We start from the raw sequence: 22002 nt of genomic DNA on the forward strand, positions 1-22002 counted from the left end.
TTGAAGGAAAAATTCAAAGAAACAAGCATATTTAAGGAGGAAACAATGCTCCTCTGGCTTTTCTAACATCAACATACTTTCTTTCCTGCCTTAAATGTGGCAAAAATAATTATAATTCATTCATACCCACTGAAATCACACACTTTTGCCCAAAGTGATTTTGTTTGACTTACAAATCAGAAAACCAGTATGAATTCAAAGTACTCAGGTGAGACAGGAAGAAATTCAACTCCTTCAAGGTCTTTGGCATTCATCTGAGTAGTCAACACAAAGCTTGTTTACTTTCTAATTAAAAACTTCAAGTTCTATAGTTACTTACCTAGTGTAGCCTGCTGTTGGTCAAGAAAGCCCCTTATAACCTGGCCATCTCCTCAGCTCCCAAGAAAACTGGGGGCCGGTGAGCCCTGTTATATAGAGTAGTGCTTTATGACATCACAGTGAGATAAAATGTCAGGCCTACCTGAGCCTCACAGTAAATCCCAGAGTACTGAGTTGAAAAGGACCTTGTTCTTGCCTAGATCAGTGGGCCAAGGGTGTGTTTTAGGCCAGCACTAGCACATGAAAAGAAACCACTATAAGAACTTCTTAGTTTCATGTGAATCAAGGTGAAATTAGCAAATAAGCAGTGAGGCTCTGGACCTGTAACTCCCTATGCAAAGGGCCTTCACCACCCCCTTTCACCCTAGCTCCTCACACTGCAGTCTGATGGATTTTTCCCTCTCATGAATGACACTAAAGGATAGGAATGGGAGTAAGGAGGGAAAACTTTGGTGACTTAAAAGGGAAAGACCTTGGCCTCAGGATGCTGTGTGGAAAGGAAAGTCCCCAGGGCCGCGCAGCAGTCAGACACAGAGATGGAAACATTTTCTGTTAGGGGAAGTCCATTCTGTCACACTGTCCTTGTAAAGAAAAAAGAAGTATTTTCCCAAAACTGTGTATTTAACCACACAAGAAGGAATGCAACTTGGTTCCATTTTCCACAAAAAAGTAATTCTTTGAAAAATCAATGGTGGGCAGTGGCCAAGGCCCAGCCCATGATCCCTTGTGACTTACATACTTTTCAAAGAAAGAATATTATCAACTTAGAGATCAAAGCAATTGAGGTCCAGGAAAAGCTTCAGATATTCAACAAGCTGCATCCTTCGTGGAGGTAAGGGAAGTCTTGCCTGAAGAAAACACACCCGAGTGTTCCCTTAAGTTATGCTTGTCAATTTCATACCCACACAATGAATTTACAGGCCTGGAATCTACACTTCCTGACTCCCACTGACTACACTGAGAGACCACTCTGAGTCCTGCCTGAGGCAAGGAAGACCCTTCTCAGGCACCTCTTTGGGGGCATTCCCTCCCCCACTCCAGTCTGACCCTTTTCCTGCCTGCTGCTGTTGTCGACGGGCCTGGTACTTCCGATGCTGAGAAGTTTCACCATTTGCTCTGGACATTTGCAAGCCCCACTGCAGGCTCCTGGGTTCCTTAAAGAGCAGCCTTTCCCTTGCCACTATGCCAAGTTCCTAGACACAAAAGGCTATGCAGCTGGGAGCCAGACTTGTCCTCAAAGTTTGTTTTCTCAGTTTTGTGCCACTGCTCTCAAACTAGACACTTGGTATAAACAATAAGTGTTGCAAGAATCTCATCTGCTTTGTATTCCGGTCAGATTTGGAGTTGCTAAACGTTCTTACTTTCCAGAGCTGGTTTTGCAGATCCCTTTAGGAGATGGGGAAGGCATGGAAGTCCACCGCAAAGCTCCCATTCTTTCCCTCCCAGCTTCTTACTTTCCCATACCGCTTAAAGGGGGAACAGCCAAGGGGGTAGGTGGCAAAGACTTCAAGCTCAGCATTTTCTTTGCTCTGTACTGTGGGAGCTGGTATTGCAAATGTTCTTGCACACTGAATAGAATATGAAGAGAAAGGCTATCCTGTCCCTGAACCACTTTTTTACCAGTCTGCTATTTACCTGAGATTTCCACCGTTTGAGTCACTACTTCGTGATACTTTGGAGTAAGATTATGGAAGATCCCGGATTAAGTGCATTTCTTTAGAGGAGAACAGTGTAAAGTGTCCTCGCTTCCTGACACCTCAGCACTAGATTAACTGATCAGTGTTAGCAAATATGGAGACCTGGGGAATGGAACCCAGAATATATAAACTTGAATGGGGATGAAGGGAAGATTTGTAATGTTTCTCAATAAGGGTGACAATAGCATTTGGGGCAGACAATTTGTTGTATGGGTTCATCCTATGTGTTGAGGGCAGTTAGCATCTCTAGCCAGCACCCACTAAATGCCAGTAGTGACTCCCCATCCTAGCAATCAAATCAACACCTTCTTCATTCTCAAATGCCCTGAACTGATGAAACATTTCTCCACATAAAAACACATCAGCATTTGAAAAGAATTTAATATGCTACCTGTAGAGGACAGGCCATGCTGGAAAATCTGAGAAACCCGAGACCACAAGGACTGTATGTCCTGGAAAGAAGTTTTCCAAATTATAAATGTATGTGGGGATGTGAGAGTGGCAAAGGGTTTCTTCTACTATATTCTAGAGGACTGTTGCCTAAGAAACCATATGAAGCGGGATCAACGTGTGTCTACTCGTGGGCAAGTGAGGTCTCTGTAGTTTTACTCTAATAGACTGAGTGGAAGAAGAGGTCGTCTGTATGACCACCCAAACTTCCATGTTGACTGCCTATACGAGCCCTAGAATTTTCAGATGAGATTAACTGCTGAAGGACTATCTGAAGCTGTCCATGTTTTTTGAGGGGGAATGCTTCTCTGAGAGGAGGACCATGCTAATGAATGTCCTTGCCTCCAGGTTAGAAAACTTGTAGGACACTTCTACAGTCTCCATTTCACCCAAGCAACCTCTTGTAGGACACAGTAAGACGTAGCACCCATTCCTACGTACTGAGAAACACCAGGGCAGTTGCTACTTTTAACACAATGATTTGGGAGGAGAAGGTGGGCATATGGCAAGAGCTGCCCTAGTCAGGGCAGCAACAGAGCCCTAAACCTTTTGGAGGAGGCTGAAAAGAGTTCCACACATCAATATGAGAACGTAAACTCAGGATATTATCATTTTTGTCAAGGGCTTGTGCTGATCTCAAGTGTTACCAAATTCATATCCTCCTATCCCACTCCTAAAGCTGGTGTCAGTCCCCTAGAGACGCCTAACAGTGAAGGGGTCTAGAGTACACCAACAGGTGTTCTTACCTGAGAGGTCCAGCTACATCTTCCCCGAGCGTCTCTTGCATGCGTCATTTTTAGACACCCACTGACTGTCTTTTCGGCCATACCCTCAGTATTGAGGCACGGGCTGTGCTGTGTTTGAGCAGAAATGGGTGGATCTGAGAGCCGAATGCTACATGGTATGACGGCGCACCAACCCAGGAGCTGAATTGAATCACTGATTGATCAGTCTGGCAACATCTTACTCCTTAGCATGGAACTGTCTAAAACATAGTAGTTTCTTTTCAGCATCCCCAAAATGTCCCGCCAGCAATACGTACATTAACACACAATGTGCTGTACAGAATTCTAAACCCATAGAAGTGCTCAAAGAGAAAAAGGACTTACAATGGAAGCCAATTACCAGTATGAAAACCCAGGATGTTGGCAGCCCCAAGGCTGAACACTCTCTGTTTAAGGACTAGATGCAGCAGAGAAGGAGCCTGGTCTCTCCCTCTAGCTGTAGGGTCCTGGTAGGCAGTGGAATTAGGAGCCAGTCTTGGGCCAGGGTGTCCCAGCTCTTCCGTTATACTAGGTACAACATGTTGGGCTGGATTTCCTCGTGCCCATTTGTCAGTTTCTCTGGTATCCTAGGGAGCATGTGTGGGATTAAGGTTTTGCCAAACTATTTAATGAGTGGTGATCCTAATAATAGTAGTTCATATTCACTGAGTGCCTGCACGGTGGAAGGCTACCCAGTGCTTTACAAGCGCTGTCTCATCAAATTCTCTCATCAAAGCTACGAGGTAGGTAAGTAGCCCCAGTTTCACAGATGGGAAAACTGAATCTTTGACAGATCAAGTTACTTGTCTAAGGTCGTTCAGCCACTAAGTACATGGCACAGCAAGGAGTAGGACTGTACTGTATCAGGAGCTTTCCACTGGAACTCCAAAATTACTCCTCTGGGAAAGCAAAGAGAAGCACATGCTTGCAGGGCGTATATGGGGAGAGAAAGGCAGGATTCCAGTTCTCTAGAAGTAGAGACCTAAAGAAGGTTGTAATGAGGATCTGGCTAGGGCAACCTGAAGCAAGAGAGGAAAATAGGAGGAGGAGAAAATTTGTCTTTGGGTGAGTTCATTGTTCTCAAACCAAGAGATGGCTCTACTCTACCTTGCTTTCCCTTTGGCTAAGGTCCAGGCATTGCACAGGTCTCACGCAGCTGTAAGATGAGGGAGTAGGTTCTCCCTAATCTAGCGGCTCAGTGCAGAGGACCTCACTTGGTCTTGCCATCCCAAAAGAGAAAATATCTGAAATTACTTGCCCCCACCTGCACCTGGCATTCTGGAGAAGGAGCTAAATGGCAAGTAAATAAACGACTGCCATTAACATTTTTCTTTATAGTGTTTTTAAAGAGATGTTATGACCTGAAGCCACACTCGATTCAATCATCTATACCTTCTTCTCCCTCCATTTGCAGACCTAGAAAAAGCTGGTGAGAAGATCCTTCAGCCCTGCCACTCCCTCCCAGCTTCTTACTAGCCACACAGTTCAACCAAGCGGTGACCCTGTAAATTCTAGTGTCAGAAGAGACATACAGGGCTGGGGATTAGCTCAGCAGCACAGCACCTGCCTGGCAAGTGTGAAGTCGTGAGTTCAATTCCTGGTACCGGAAAAAAAAAAAAAAGAGAGACATACAGGAGAACTTGTGCTCTTGAATTCGGACTGGGTTTGCCTGGCTTCAAGATAGTTGAACATTTTGATTTGAGTATCAAACATAAACCACTTCATAATGTATTAGCAAGGCCTGTCAAGCCCCTACTGGAAAAATCATCAGGAACTTGGACTTAGAAAAGGATGAGAGATCACGTGATTTTTGTCATTTACATTCGAAGAGCAACCTAAAAAGGAAAGTGATAATTTCTTTGTTGATTTCAACATGCAAAGCCTTGGGTCAGGACATTTTGGGTGATGGAAACTGGTAGAATTGCTGTTGTTATTGGTGTTGGCATTCCTGTTGCTGCTGAATCATAATGGTGTTTACAGGGGATAAAACGTATGGGACTTTATTTTTTTCAAGTATTGTCACATTTATTCAGTTGACTCCTCATGAGTACTGTTGTCCCACTATATTTTTAAAGAGAGGCATTGAGTGATTCAAATGTTTTTCCAAGGTAATGAGTACTGACCAAAATTGTTTAACTTTAGTTAGTGGGTTGCATTGATAGGATCCCCCCCTGAGCAATATTTCCTTCTAAGCAAATGCTCAGGATCTCTGGTAAGGAGAGAACTCAGTACCCTAAAATGGCCAGTGATGGCTGAAGCAACACTGGCCAAGGTATGATTCTGCTAAGCTACTGCCCTCCTCATTCCCATCTCTGCCCTTAGGCCTCCCCCAGCCCACAATTTGCCCTCCCTCTGTCTTTCTACCAACCAAACTCTTCCTTACCTTTAAGGCCCAACTCAATGGCATCCAACTATTCCAAACCACATGGAGCGGACTCTTCTTTAAACTGCATTTTGAGTCACGCATCTTTTTGAGAATCTGATGAAAGGCTTCCCTTTTTTCCAAAAGGGATATGTGTAGGCATGCAGGGTATACATGCTAACATACACATTTGCATACACACACACACACAGAACTAAGTATGCAGTTTTAATCCTTGGGCTAATTTAAAGAAGGAATTATCTTCAAGGCCAAAGCCAGATAAAGAAAATCTGTGAAGGGCCAGCTTGTCTATGGATCATTATCCCCAGGTGCCACCCTTCTGTGGCATCCTCTTCTCTCAGACCCTATACCTACCCACCCCACCTTCTACCTTCTAGCCTCATGCTACTGTTGGTTACCCAGGATTCATCACTACCATGGCTCCTCTCTACCCATCTGATAAATTCTCCTTCTGTAAGGACTCAGTCTGGTACACTGAGCTAGCTCACTTGACAGGCAGATGTGAGATATTAAGTTAGGCAGAGAGCTGCTGATCTATGAGAACTTGTATTTGAACCAGAATCTTTTGGAAATAATAGGGAGATATATGGGGAGAAAGCACTTTCAAAACTACTGTTCATTTCATATATGAGAAGTACTACTTCTATCTCTTCTAGAATGCATGATACTCATAATGTTCACCTATACAAAATTGAAATAACAATATAAATAAATATGAAGAGAACACAAAGGCCCAGTCACCTAGATGATGGTCTTCCCTAAACATCTATTTTCAAACTCTTCATATCTCAGGCTTTGTCACTGTCGGCACTGGTATACCATTCCTTCATACACTTACCCCAACAATTATCTGTCAGAGCTACCAAAGGGGAAGAGTTTAAGAAGAGAATCCTTACAGAAGTTGGCTCCACCTCCTGTTTGTGGAGGACAGACCACTGGATGGAAAGGTTGTCCCAGGAGGCCACAGTGGTGGTGTAGATACAGATGAGAGTGACATTAGATCCAACAGTCACATTCACAAAACTGTCTGGGATGGTCACTTGCACCACACTAACTTGACCTGAAAAAATAATAATCAGAAAAACAATAGTACACGCTTACATTCTGTTGACAGTCTTTTTGGTTTTTTGTTTGTTTGTTTGTTTTGTTTTTTGTTTGTTCTTTTTTTTGGTTTGGTCACAAAACACTTTCAAAGATATCTTAGTTTAGTGAATCCAAAGTGTGGAGGTGAAGGTAGAATAAACCAACACAGAAAAACTAAACAAGAAATGGGGTTAGGGAGAGGAAATTTAACAAGCTGAAATGTGACGATACTCAAACCTTCACATTTTATGCGATGATGAGATAATAGAACTGAGTTGGGATTCCTTCTGTGTAAGGGTTGCCTTACACAGAGGTTGTTAAAGTCCTGTTCAGGCATCCACAATAGTCCGTGAGTTTGGAGAAAATCATCCCCGTTTGCCCAGGATCAAGAGGGTTCTTAGAATATAAGACATTTAGTTTTAAAACCAAGTAAGCCTTGGACAAAACATACTGGTTTCTCTAGGGCTTTCACGGCTAAAATCTAGGTAAAACATAGGTAAATTTAGATGACTTAGTCATCCTATTTCTAAAACCATTTGGAGGCAGGAGAAACTGTAAAATCAAAATCAAAATAATAATACTAAGATTTTTTTTCTGTTTCATGTTCATCCGCTCATGAATATGTAGTAGAGTTTTCCAAAATCAGCGTGACAGGTAGTTAAAATCTTTGCCTTGGCAGCTAATGGAATGTGTGCTTCTACATGTTTCTTTCTTTTTTTAAGTTACAATTTCTAATGCATTAATTATAGACAAATAATTCACATAAAGAAACCTTTCTGAGATCATCAATAATTTTTTTTGCAACGCTAGGAATTGAATCTAGGACCTCACACACGTTAGGTAAGAGCTCTGCTACTGAGCTACATACACTCCCACCCTTCTCTCAATAATTTTTAATCAAAACCTTTATTGAAATAATTACAGAGTCACACGAAGTTCTAAGAAATAACAATAAGATCTCGTGTGCATTATACCCAATTCCCCTCAATAGTAACATTTTGTGAAATGATAGTATATCACAACCAAGATACTGACATTGATACAGCCCGCTGATTTTACTTATGTTTCTCCTACTGTATCTGTAGGAATATGTGTTACTGTTTGTGTCTAGATGTCCCCCCAAAGCCTCATGCACTCATAGATGGGGATTTTGGGAGGTGATTTGGTCATGGGCGCATGATAGTCATCAGTGGATTAGTCCTTTGACCAAGTCATAGCTAAACGTGATATTGGGAGCTAAAGACTAGTTGGAGGAAGTGAGTTACTGGAGGTGTGGCCTGACAGGGTCTATTGCCCTCCTTCTTCCTTCATTATTTTCTGCTTCCTACCACAATGCCATGAGCTATTTATCCTTGCCATGCCCCCTGCCATACTGAGGCAGGAGATTAGGACATGGCAAGCCAGCTGGAAAATCAAGCGTGACCTGTCAATCATGGCTGAGCTTTCAAATCACGTTCAGGATACTGTGCAGAACAGCTTCAGAGTCCTGTGTGAGACAACCCAAATCTGACATCAGAAGAAGATACAAAAGCCTGTGGCCATTGGCTTCATTGCCACAGCCCTCTTGGTTTTATAGTGGCTTGCCTTGTATTTTCTCTTCAGAGCATTTCCTCCTTTTGAGTATTCCTTTCTGTACTCCTTTTTAACTTCTTTTTCTTATTTCTTTACCTTAAATAAGCGTTGAAATTTTATGTCCATTAGTGTCATTGTCCAGTTCTTTGAACAAGACAGCAAGAACCTGAAAAGAGCCACTGACCACCTCACCGTCCAGAACTGTGCTGTCTTGGAGCCAACTGACTATAAACTGAAACCTCTGTGACTATGAGCCAAAAATAAGTCTTTCTTTCTTAGAGTAGTGGGTGTCAGGTGTTATGTCTTAGCTACAAGAAAAGTAACTAAGACAATATGTATATGTGTATTTAGCTCTATTCAGTTTTATCACACATGTAGATTTGTGTATCTAATCCCACAGTCAAGATATTGAACAGTTCCATCACTGCAAATATCCGTGTTCTCCTTTCATAATCATGCCCACCTTTCTCCCATACTCCATCCTTGCTCCTAACCGTTGACCACCACAAATCTGTTTTCTCTGTCTGCAATTCTGTCATTTCACAAATTTTATGTAAATAGAATCCTAGTAAACTTTTGGCATTGGCTCTGTTCACCCAGCATAATTACTTGAAAATCCACTCAAGTTGTATCAGCAGGTTTTTATTGCTTGGCAAGCACAAGGTGCTGTGCTGCTGAGCTATATCCCTGGTGATTTCCTCCCTTCCAATATGTATATTTTAAATTTCTTTTCATTGCTTAATTGCAGTAGCCATAACTTCTACCACTATATTGAATAATATGAACAAAAGTGAACACTTTTGCCATGTTCCCAATCTTAAAAGGGGATTCAGTATTTCATTACAAAGCACACTGCCATGTTAGCTGTGGGAAGCTTGCAGACATTTGTTATCAACTTGAAGTAATTCTCCTCTGTAGTGGATTGAACTCTGTCTCTCCAAAGATACATCTAAGAACCCCCAGTACCTGTAAGCTTGACCTTATTTGGACATAGCGTCTTTGTGGATATAATTAAGGATCCTAAAATAAGATTATCATAGATTTAGGGTGGGCCTTACTGTTGTCCTTACAAGAAATGGGAGAGGAAGATTTGATGCATAGACAGATAGAGGAAAAGGCCATGTGACGATGGAAGCAGAGATTGGAATATGCATGTACAAGCCGTGGAATGGCAAAAATTGGCAGCAGCCACGTAGGAGAGAATCATAGCATGCATTTTTCCTTCAGAGCCTTGAGAAGTAACCAATGCTGATAACAAATTGATTTAGGACTTTTGGCCTCTACAACTGTGGGATAATAAATTTCTCTTGTTTTAAACTACCTAGTTTTGGCAATTTGTTAAAGTATAGCTAAGAAGTTAACATAAGCATTTATTCCTAATTTGCTGAGAGTTTTTATCATGAATGAATATGGAACTTTGTCAAATGTTTTTTTTTCTTCTGTACTTAATATGGTCATGTTTTTTCTTTAGCCTGTTTATATGGTGAGCTGCATTGAATAACTTGTATATTTGAAGTAAAAGCCTATTTGGCACTGATGTTTACTTCTTTTCACATTGTTTAATAAAATTTGCTAATAAATTGTTTCCTTTTTAAACTGAAGCTCATGAGACATATTGGTCTACAATTTTCTAATTTTGGATAATTTTTGTCTGGTTTTAGTGTCAGTAATGTTGGCCTCATAAAATGAGTTAGAAGTGTTCTCTTCTATTTTTTTGGAAGAAAATGTGTAAAATTGATGTTAATGTTTGTAGAATTGTGCATAGAAAATACCTAAGTCTGAAGATTTCCTTTGCAGGGGCTTTTAAAATTATGCATTCAAATTCTTTTATGGCTATAGGGATATTTAAAACATCTATTTCTTGCTGGATGAGTTTTACCGCTTGTTGCTTGTTGACAAATTAGTCCATTTCTCCCAACTTTTCAAAGGAATGTAACATTGTTCATAATATTTCCCTTCTCCTTCCTTTTATTTATTTTTAAATTTTATAGAACTGGGAATTAAAACCAGAGCCTTTGCGCTTAGCTACATATCTACCGCTTTTTTCATCTTTTATTTTGAGACAGGGTCTCACTAAGTTGCTAAATTGCCCAGACTGAGCTTGAACTTGTGATCATCCTGCCTCAGCCTCCCACAGTGCTGGGATTACAGATGTGTGCCACCATGCCGGGCTGTATTCCCTTGTATTGTATTTTTAATGATCATAAGATTGCAGTGGTATCCCATATTTCATCTCTGAATTGGTGATCTGTGTGCTAGGTCTATTTTTACCAGTTTTGCTATATGTTAATCAATTTTATTGATTTTTTTTTAAATAGGATTTTTATTTCATTGATTCTTTTGATAGTTTTCCTATTTCAATTCCACTGATTCCAGCACCTAATTAGCTCTCCCCTTCTGTTTGCTCTGGGTTTATTTTGGTTTTCCTTTTCTAATTCCTTGATGTAGAAACTTAGATTATTGACTGGAGACCTCTCTTCATTTTTAATGTAAGCACTTAATGTAAATTTCTCAGTACAGCCTTAACTGCATGTTATGTATTTCAATATTTGTATTTTCATTTTCAAAGTTTTATGTATTTTTTAACATTCACTTTGAGACTTCCTTTTTGACCCATAGATTATTTATTTTTTCTTGTTTATTTAAAAGAGTAAAAAAAGGATACCATAGTAATAGGGGGATTTACCAAATTACAGGCAAAGTGGTAGGACATTATCAATGGCTGTTATTTTACCTATTGGTATCTTCAAGATAGTTTCTCAGGAAAACAAATAGACAAATAATAGTGAGTTACAGACAAAAATGGTAGGAAATTATCAATGGTTGTTGTACTATACTTTGGTTTCTTCAAAGTGGTTTCTAGGGAAAAGAAATAGAGCTATATATGAGTGAGCAATTAAATAATCATTGACTATTCTCAATGGTTGTTGTTGAAAACACATAGTAAAAAACATATATCCATTTATGAAATAGCATAGGAACAATAGAAACATTACAGAGTTATGGACAGATTGGTAGGAAATTGTCAATGGCTGCTGTAATACATGGTGGTATCTTCAAAGTGCTTTCTCAGGAAAACAAAGATATGCAAGAAAGATCTAACAAGTAGTTACAGCCTAAGGGTTGTGAAAAATAGTGGATAACCTCCTCATCAGTGACTCCTTCCACTGAGGTGTGATGGCTGGAAGGAAGGCCAGGATGAAAAGAAGGACTGAGAGACTAGCACCAGTGTCCAGAAATAGCCTGTTTACTTTTTCCTCTATAGTCATGATTATGCAGGGCTCCTCCTTGATTGACCCATAGATTATTTAAATGTCGTGTAACTTCCATGTGTATAGAGATTTTTCTCTTCTCTTCTCTTCTCTTCTCTTCTCTTCTTTCTCTTCTCTTCTCCTCTTCCCTTCCCTTCTCTTCCCTTCCCTTCCCTTCCCTTCCCTTCTCTTTCCTTTCCTTCCCTTCCCTCCCCTTCCCTTCCTTCCTCTCCTCTCCTCTCTTTTCTTCTCTGTGCCCACCCATCCCTTTCTTTTCCATCCTCTTTTCTTTGTCTTTCTTTGTAGTACCGGAGATCAAACCCAGGGCCTCATGCATGCAAGCAAGTGCTCCAGCACTTGGCTACACCTCTATCCTTCTATTAATAATTTTTAGTTTGATCCCATTGTGGTCAGAGAACACGCTCTGTATGATTTCAATTTTTAAAATTTGTTTAGGTTTGTGTTATAACCAAGCACACCGATCTCTCTTTGTGAATGTCCTATAGCCATTTGGGATGAAAAGTTCATTATCCTACTGTTGGGTAACATGCTCTATACAAGAGATACAATCTAAAACATTATCAATAAATCAAGATAGATCCTACTTGTGGATCATATTTTATTCAGCACCTTCCACATCCTTGCTAATGTTCTATCTAGTAGATTTATCAGTTTCCAAGAGGGTGTATCAGAGTTCCCTACTGTGTTTGTGGACTTGCTTCTTTCTTGTTTCAGCTCTATCAGCTCTTGCTCATTTATTCTGAGAGTCTGTTTTAGTACGAACACTTTAAGAATCACTGTGTTATACTGCCGGAGTGATATTGATATACATATTCCAGGGTTTTTTCTAAACATTAATTAGATTTTTATTTTATTTTTTTCCAGAAGTCAAAATATTTTTAAAATTTTATGTGGTACGCTTTAGAGATACATAATGATAGCATTCATCATAGGGAATTTGTACCTGTACATGATATATCTTACTTCTGTTTTTCCCATTCCCCTCCCCTCCCTTCAACCCCTCTACCCCTTGTTATTTACAAAAGCTTTGTTTCCATTTTTCTTCCTTCTATTCTTTTTTTCTTTTCTTGTCCCTTCTCTGGTAGTTTTGTTTGCTCTGAAGTCTACTTTATCAGATATTGACGTAGACATGCCAGGATTTTTTTAAAAAGCTAATATTTACTGGTACACTTTTTTGTCCTTTTCTTGTTTTGTTTTGTGTTTTTGGTTTTAGTGTTTTGAGACAGGGTCTCAGGCTGGCTTCAGACTCACAGTGATCCTCCTGACTCAGACTTCCAAGAGCTGGGATGACAGGGATATGCCACCACATCTGGCTTTCCCTTCTATTCTTGAATGTAACCATGTTATCTGTTCCCCTAAAAACCTAAACGGAAATTATAGAACTGAAAAGAAGACAAAAAAAGAAAACTGAAGATGAATTTATACATTAAATTTGTCTTCAGAGAGATGCTACACAATTACTAAGTATGAATCCTATTTGAATTACTGTTTTTATTGAAATTTTTATTTAAATGACAATACTTGAGTATATTTATGGGTCACATGTAATGTTTTGATATATAGTAGAACTAAATCCAGCTAATTAACATATTTATCACCTCATGTATTTACCATTTTGTGGTGGTGTGAACTTTTAACATTTATTCTTTTAGCAATTTTGAAGTGTACAATACCCTATTATGAACTATGTTCATCTTGCTGTGCAGTGGGTCTTAACTTATTCTTCCTGTCTAACTAGAAGTGTGTACCTTTTGATCAACTTCTCCCCATTCCCCACCCTTCATGCAAAGCCCTAGTAGCTGCCATTCTGCTCTCTACTTCTTTGTGTTTAACTCTTTTAGATTTCAAATATGAGTAAGAGCATGCAATATTTTTCCTTCTGTGTCAGGCTTATTTCCCTTAGCATAATGGCTTCTAGGTTTATCCATGCTGTATATGACAGAATTTTCTTCTTTTTATATTTTTATAATTTTTTTCCTTTCTGCTATTTTCTGCTTTTCACTTGTTTTAAGAGAATTTTTTTATTGTTGATGTATTTTACAATGGCTACTTTGGAATCCTTGTCAGATAATTCCAATATATAATTCGCATCAATGTCATCATTAGTTGATTGCCTTTTTTTATTCAAGTTGTAATATTCTTGGTTCCTGATATGGCAGATGATTTTCTTTGCTTTTTTTTTTTGTTTTTTCAGATAGGGGTTCATTATGTAGTTTGGGCTGGCCTTGAACTCATTATGTAGCCCAGTTTGGCCTTAAACTTGTGGCAATCCTCCTGCTTCAGTCTAAAGTGCTGGAATTATAGGCCAGCTCATGACATACAATTTTTGCTTAAACAGTGTCTGCTATTTTAGAACACTCCTATTTCAACCTTTTATTGTAGCCTACAGTAATCTTATTTAGGTCTCACATACAGGTCTGGGACTATTTTGTAACAGTGGTTCTAATGGCATTTTAGTTTTCAAGGCCTCTGCAGTGCTACTGTGGCCTATTTGGTTGAGCTGGTATGGCTGGGCCTTCCATTTGTCCCTGATCGTGTTGCCTGAAGGAACAAGAAAGCTTTCCCTAGCTCAGGTTGCCAAATATTTCTCAGTGGGGGACGTTCCTGTTGGTGCCCCTGTTGCGCCAGTGTCACCGTGTAGGCAGAAGAGTCATAAACCTAAAGAGCCTTCTGACTTGGCCACTTGCCATGGCCTTCTCCCTTTTGTCTGGTCCATCTTTCCACCTGGATATCATCTCTACATGGAAGTGGGGATCTCAGGCCCCGTGGAGGAGAATGCTTGTTATGCCCATTGGTATTGGTGGGGCTTCTAATGATTCCCCCTTGCCAGCGGTATTGGGCTTACTTGATGTTTTAGAGACTCAATTCAATCTGGAGAAAGAATGAACTTACGTGGGCTGCTCTCTGCGGTCAGTTTGGGGCTTAGGAAATGCCAGGATTGGGACCTTCTCTTCTGTCTAGTGAGAGATATCCTCTGTTCTTCCCAGCATCCCAAAGTAGTATGCTTTCTTTTTACACCTTTGAGAGTTCTCTTTTGGTAGTGTCTTGCATTATTTCTAGCGTGTATATTTGTGATTAGCAGGGAGAAGGAAGGAGAAACAGGTCTATGCCATGTTGTCCAGACCAGAAATATCTTTCCATGCTCACTTTGACAGCACATGTACTGAAACAGAAATATCTTTAAATTGTAAGAGTAAATAGTGGTGCAAGACCACAAATTTTGAGACCTGTTGACTTTACAAAAGTGATGAACTGTCTATGCAATTTGGAAGAATACCAAAAAGCCTCCTGTCAAAATAATCCAGCCTGCCGCTACTGAAATTCCAACTTTTATATGAGTATTTTCCTGTGACGATATTTTGGGTAATATTATGAAGCACTAGCTCTTCTAATTAACTGGTTATTATCCATTGCAAAATCAAAGTATAAAACTCTCTAGGGCTGAGCATGGTGGTGCACACCTGTAATCCCAGCACTTGGGAGGCTGGCACAGGAGGATCACTGTGAGTTTGAGACCAGCCAGAGGTACATAGTGAGTTCAAAGCCAGCCTGAACTACGTAGCAAAAGCCTACCTCAAAAATATTTTTAAAAATTCTCCAGGATTACTCATGTGTGTGAACACTGCATTGTCTCTGGTATGAAAACCTGAAAGAGTAAGCAAGAACCAAAATATACAATAGATAGTGTGAAATGGGAAGAAATTGCTCAAAAGGAAAGAGAAACTAGGGTGAGGGAAGGGGGAAAGGCAGGAAAGGAAAAGAGAAAAAAGATAAAGTGAAAACAAAGCTTTGTAAATAGGGAGGGAAAGGTGGATTGAAGGGAGGGAGGGATGGGGAAAAAAAGAGAAATCAAAATATTTCATGTACAGGTACAAATTCCCTATGATGAATATGATCAATCTAAAATGTACCAATAAAATTAATTAAAAATTTAAAAAATAGAAGGTCAAAAGATGCTGTCTACATTGCAAGGAGGCTGGACTGAGAGCTTTAGCTGCCTGTGGGGTTATGGAGAGGGTGTGAGATAAGGGTATAGAGACCGTGAGAGGCTCAAAAGACATAGCACACCAAGGTAGATTACTGCCCAGCTTCCGAATCTTGCATACCCAAAGACTTCTGTACTTCTTAGCTTTCTTAATGACAGCAGTCAGAGAAAAGAACTGGGGGTGCTGACAAACACTTCAGTTTTTTTTTTTTTTTTAAGCAAACCATTGTACTGATTATGCCTTGCTTCCTGGATGCAATAACTCTATGCTCTGGCACAGTCAGACCCACCCTGACGGAAGCTGTTGACGTGGCACCCAGTGAATTGATGAATATAGAAAAGTGCTTTAGAGTAGACAAGAGCACAGCATCCTCTAATTTCATTCAGATTCTTCCTTACATTTTCCTGCCCAAGCTTACCTTGTTCCCGCAATGTCTCCTTTAAAAAGGAAGTTGACCTTCAGAAAGTAGCTATGCTTTCCAACATAAACGTCCCTGGACAAAGCTGGTTCCCTCCGTGGGAGGGAAAAGATCTCTGTGCACACAAAGAGCCCATTTTCTTTCTCTTGGAAGTTAGTCATGTCTGTATTTAAATGATGACATAAATGTATTTAAAGTGTCCAAAATAAAGGGATACAGCTGGGGATTAGGTAGCCACTAGAGTTCCCAGAATCTTTTCCCTAAAATCAGAGATTTTGGAAATAGTATATGGCCATCGTATTTGTTCTCCGGTTTGAGTTCCAATATCTGTTATGGGATTGACTGGTGGTGAGAACTGATGACTAGGTAAGGCAACAGAACAAGACAAAACAGACAAAAACCTCAAACCTTGATGGCCACAACAAAAGTACGTGAAGGTAGAATAAACACAGTTTTCATACAGGGTAAGCCGTGGAAGAGACCAGAAGGCCTACCAAGGAATACCTATCGAACACTAGTAAAACAGCGGTGAGCAAGACAGGCGCAATCCCACGTAGTCAGTGCAGCAGGAAGCCGTTCATAGCACAGACCAGGAAGAAGGTGAACGAACATCAAGGATTTGAGAACTATAAATCTAATTAAAATATTTCCAACATTTAAAAACTAGAAGACAAATACTCTGTAATTAATTTGAGATCTATAAAAGCTCAGCAATATCACACTGGAATTTGGATGGTAACTTCAAAATTTGAAATGAGACGCTATATTTTTAAGGATACTGTACACTGTCATGTAAATAGGTAACAGTGGGCAAGGCAAACCGCTGGGCCACCGTATTGCCCGGATTCCCAGTCCTCCGCACCATAATTCATTCTTAAATTCAGAAGAAAAGATGGCTTTCAGACACTGTCCCAACCCTAATATAGTGACAATACACTCCAGAACTAAGAGCTATGCAATTTAAAGTTAGATTTTGTAAAAATGTAGCATTCGGTTAGCCTGCATTACTTAAGTCTTTGAGGTTGTCTCTAACCTAGCACTCTCCAACAGAACTTTTGCAACAGTGGAAATGTTCTATCTCCACACTGTCCAGTTCAGTAGCCACTACCTGCATGTAATTATTTAGCCACTGAAATGTGGCTAGCAAATCCAAGGAAGTGATGTTATAATTACAGTTAATTAGAATTAACTTAAATTTTGATAGCCAAATGTGGATAGTAGACAGCGCAAATTTAGTCTTAAACTGGAAGCTATTCTGAGTTAGGAGAAAACAGTTCCTGTCAGAACAGGCATTGTAGCACATGCCTATAATTCCACACTTGGGAGGCTGAAGCAGGAGGATCACTGTGAGTTTAAGGCTAGCCTGGGCTATATAGTGAGTTCAACTTCAACCTAAACTACAGAACAAGACCCCATTTTAAAAATCAAAACAAACAATCAAAACAGAAAACAGTTCCCTTCCTTTGGACTAAATCGTTCTAAAATGAAAAATTATTTTAAAATTGAGAAAGTCAAAACAATGTGTACATTAACGTGACTACGAATGAATAACAATCTAAAGACTAGTATGTAATTTAAACAATAGCAAGGACTGCAGTTTCTCTTATTGACCTGACTGAATTAAAAATGCATATATGGTTGAAATATGTATAGTTTCTTTTAAAAATCAGTGCTTATCATTAAGGGAAAATAATCCACAGAGTGTACACTTAATCAACATTTTAAAAGGATTTGAAAATGACTTGTGCTTTTATAATGACTGTTCATTCATGTATTTAATGCCTACAATGGGACAAGCACTCTGCTCATTTGGAGGATGATAATCTTACTAATATGCCACAACAAAAATACTGCACAATTAGCTATATTTAACTGGGTACACTTGAATTGATTTAGCTTCTAACAGCTTCATCTATAATTGCTTCATTTTTGAGCTATAAAATAATATAACCAATTGATCACTCATTTTTTAGATTTGACGGAAATCACAGTTAAAATATATTAATGCTTTCAAAGGCATAGTACATATCTCCAGAAAATTAAAACAACTTTAACGTATCTTTCCATTACATAAATGATATGCCATTACACCAATGATATGCATGATTTTTTGCAGAAGAAATTTGTATTAAAATTACTTTTTCCCCAATATCTATCATCCATTCTGGTCCATATAGAAAGTATTCAAACGTGAAGGGAAACAAGCGAGGGGAGAGGAGGGAGGGAAGGAAGAGAAAAGGAAAAAAAAGGATAGAAGAGAAAAAATGGAAATAAAGCCTTTACAAGTAAGGAGGGGAAGAAGGGTTGAAGAGAGAGGAGGTGAATGGGAAAGAAAAGAAGAATTAAAATATATTATGTACAAGTACAAATTCCCTACAATGAATGTTATCATTATGTATATCAAAAATGTACCAATAAAATTAGCTTTAAAAATTACTTTTTCTGAATTGGAATTTAAATCAAGACCTCCTAAAAAGTCACTGAAAATATTTTGATTAAAACAAAATCTGCCAGCCAGGTGTGGTGGCCCACACCTGTAATCCAGCAGCCTTGGAAGGCTGAGGCAGGAGGATCAACATGAGTTCGCGGCCAGCCTGGGCTACATAGTGAGCTCAAGGCTAGCCTGAACTACACAGGGAGACCCTGTCTCAAAAAACCAAAACAACAATAACAACAACAACAAAACAATAAAATAAAATCTGCTGTTTACTTGCACAGAAAATTTATTTTAGACATGTATATGAAAGTTATTTCTGGGTGTTTGGGGTTTGGGAAGGTAATTCTTTCTCTCAACAAACATTTACCATATGGCCACTCTGTGCCAGGAACCATGCTTGACACCAAAAGGCAACATTATCTTTGAAAAAAGTACAGGTGGGGCACCAAACTGTACATTGATGGAAACATTATCAGTCACCCCACAGCCATATCGAGATGAACGGATGGAGCCGAATCACTGATGTGATCTCAGTCACTGTGAATGGAGTATATTGATTGCCTTAATATTCCTTTCTCTGACTTCCATATGTATGGAGGTACAGCAATTGACAATTTATAATACCACGTTTTCATTCCAGCTATTGGAATGACTACCATATTTTGCCTTGGTGCAGCTAGATCATATATGCATAGATATACAGCACACACTGTACCCCAACAAAACTAGTTATATAATAATTCAAGCAAAACACCCTGAAGAATTTATTGGTCATTTCTAAAAACCACAAATAAGATCCTAACAGCATTCTAAATAATTTTTCAAACATAGAAAATTTATGGAGGCACCTTGAGACTATAACATTAAGCGAAATAAATCAGACACTCAAACTTAAAATATCACATGGTTTCTTTATATGAGAAACCCAGAGTAAAAATGAAGAACAAAATAAAAGATAGGTTACAGGAAGCAGGGAGCTAGATCGTTCTCGAAGGAGAACATGAGCGAGACACGGAGGGAGGGGGACAGAGGGAAGGGATAAAGGATGGAGAAAAAGGAATTGGGATGCGCTTTGTACATGTATCAGCTGCACATAAGGACTGTAAACTATGTACTGAAAACATGCACCCTCCAAAAGGAATAAAACAAAAAGAATAAAGAGATGGATGGAGGAGGGAGGGAGGAAAGGGAAAGGGGATGAAAAAGGAACTAAGATGTGTTATGTACATGTACCAGCTTCCCACAAGGACTGAAAATATGTACTACATATGTGTGCTAATAAACTAAAATTAAAAAGAAAAATTATTTACAGGATGCAAGTCTCAGCTTTACTGTAATATATATATATATCTTTTTCAATGAAAAAATGATAAAAATCACCAAAATTTTAATGGGTAAGATTGCAGGTGATTTTTATTTTCTTATTTCTATATTTTCCAACCTTTTTACAATGACCATCCATTTTGTGTATAATCCGTACATATTCTTGCAACTGTTCCAAATGCTATGTCTAGTATAGGTCCGGGTAAGGCCTCACATAGGGAAGTAGAAGTTGACTATAGGTGCGCTCTCACAGCGCTGGTGTAGAGGGCTTACGGTTTTGACCCAGTTGGAAGTCCTTTGGAAGAGACAAACATTTCCACTGTCTAAAATTACATTTTAATGAATATTCTTAAGGGGGCAAAAAAGAGTAACATATGTTTCCAGATTTATGACTTGTTTAAATCTTGGATAAACACAGTATTTCCGTCTCCCGATTTTCTACTCCGCACATCTTTATTTAAACATTTAGTAATGAATATTTAAAGGATTATTACCAACCACAAGATAGTTCTGAAAAGTAACACTTTTTTCCTAATGATAAGAATAGTGTACTGGGTGGGCTCTAGCTCAGTGGCACAGTGTCTGCTTTGCATGTGCCAGGCTCTGGATTCAAACCTCAGCTCCACCACCACCAAAAATAAAGTATATTATTGTTTATAGAAAAAGCGGAAAGTACAGAAGGTGGGAAGTAAAACTCGAATCATCTATAATTCTATCGTTCAGAGATGACCACCATGAGTGCTTCAGTATATAACCTTCTAGTAATTAGTCATAAGGTATTTGTATGTCCTGTTTTGATTTTCTTTTTCGGTCCCAGGAATCGAACCAGGGCCTCGTGCTTGCCAGGCAGGTGCTGTGCTGCTGAGCTACATCCCTGGCCCCTTGCTTTTTCACTTAATACTTTATCCTGAGCATTTTCTTGTATCCTCAAATATGTTTAATAAGCTTCACTCTAATGACTGCCTAACATTACTGATGGCCTTTAAATTTTCATCTTTAGTTAATAAGCACTATTTATTGTATCTACCTTGGACCTACATATCATAAGAAGAGATTCAAAATGTATTTGGTATTGAAAAGAACTGGCCAAGGGGTTTCCTGAATTAGTGATCTCCACTGCATTGAACCAACACTAGACTTTTGACACTAGAAATGATTTTATTCTGCTCAGATTCCTAAAATCACTCATACTGTGCACAATAATAAACCACTCATATGTTTTCTAAAATACAGTCTTTGGATTGGAAAACTGCTGCTCCATGAGAAATATTAGACAGTAAGGCACTCAATAAATCTCTTCTCTTCGTACATGTAAGCCAGGGCAGGCTCAAACCCAGGCTCTACCTGCTATAGCCAAGCAAGTAAATCACAGCTTAAAGGAAATGCCAAAGTAAAGCAGAGAAAAAATTATGCTTAGCACAAACTCCATTTCTGAATAAACAAATTTGTTCACTTTTCAAACTAAATATAGAAAGGTACTGTGATTTTTTTTTCTGAGAAAAATTCAATTCAGAAGCTCCATAACAATTTTACTACAGTCTGGCCTCCTAAATTTGCTTAGCAAAAGTCATGAAAATTATTCAGTATGCAAATCACAATTCCTTTGAAGTACAAGAGAGGGAAATTCTATGTCAGAATTTGCAATTTCAGTCTAACAGGAAATTCTATTTCCAATTATCTTTGGTGAGTTGTAGAGTCTTTCCTTACCTGCAAGGCAGTTGAGAATCAGAAAGACCTTCCAAAATGCGAATACCATTGTGTCGAGGGGTCGAGAAAGGCAGGTTCCAGTAGTTTGCCTGAACTAGGCTGAGGCTCAAACTGGCTTCCTCAATCAGCCAGAGGTTTGCCAAGCTTATCTGCTGGGCATTACCAAGCAAACTTTCCTCTGTGAGCTTATTTATTGGGTACAGAACTTTCTCAGAGCAGGCTTCTGTTTCTTTGAAACACTTCATGGGGTGTTTCCTTGATATATTTGCAACTGTGTTAATAATAAACCCATGTATTTAAATTCTTCAAGCTCTTTGTACACAGATTCTCTAAGTTGCATTGTTCAAAATCAATCTTAAAAAATTGTACTGAGGGGGTGAAGATATGGTTGGAAGAGAGCCCATGTGAATAAAAGCTGACAAGGATAATTAAATTCATACATTTCCATGAAAGTCTTATAGCATTGATTCACTAACCTCCTTTTACAAATTAGGTTATTAAATTGGTGCTCTAAGGTTTCCTGGGCAGATGGGTTCATAGAAAGAGCACAGGGGTTATGAAGTGAAAAATCATTCATATCTATGTGGATAAA

The 22002-nt window shown here is 39.1% G+C and overlaps 1 protein-coding gene across 1 annotated transcript in view; it reads right to left on the reverse strand.

The window, feature by feature from the left end:
* Positions 1–21594, reverse strand: part of Vsig1 (V-set and immunoglobulin domain containing 1) — a 33695-nt gene extending 12101 nt beyond the window's left edge. The window contains exons 1-2 of the mRNA XM_005404682.2: positions 21411–21594; positions 6509–6672 (exon numbers count right to left, since the gene is read on the reverse strand). Coding sequence (XP_005404739.1) covers positions 6509–6672; positions 21411–21459 — 213 coding nt within the window. The 5' untranslated portion in view covers positions 21460–21594. The remainder of the gene's footprint in view (positions 1–6508; positions 6673–21410) is intronic.
* Between the last annotated feature and the right edge of the window lie 408 nt (positions 21595–22002).

This window comes from Chinchilla lanigera, unplaced genomic scaffold (genome assembly GCF_000276665.1).
Source record: "Chinchilla lanigera isolate Chin_1 unplaced genomic scaffold, ChiLan1.0 scaffold00089, whole genome shotgun sequence".
Classification (NCBI taxonomy): domain Eukaryota; kingdom Metazoa; phylum Chordata; class Mammalia; order Rodentia; family Chinchillidae; genus Chinchilla; species Chinchilla lanigera.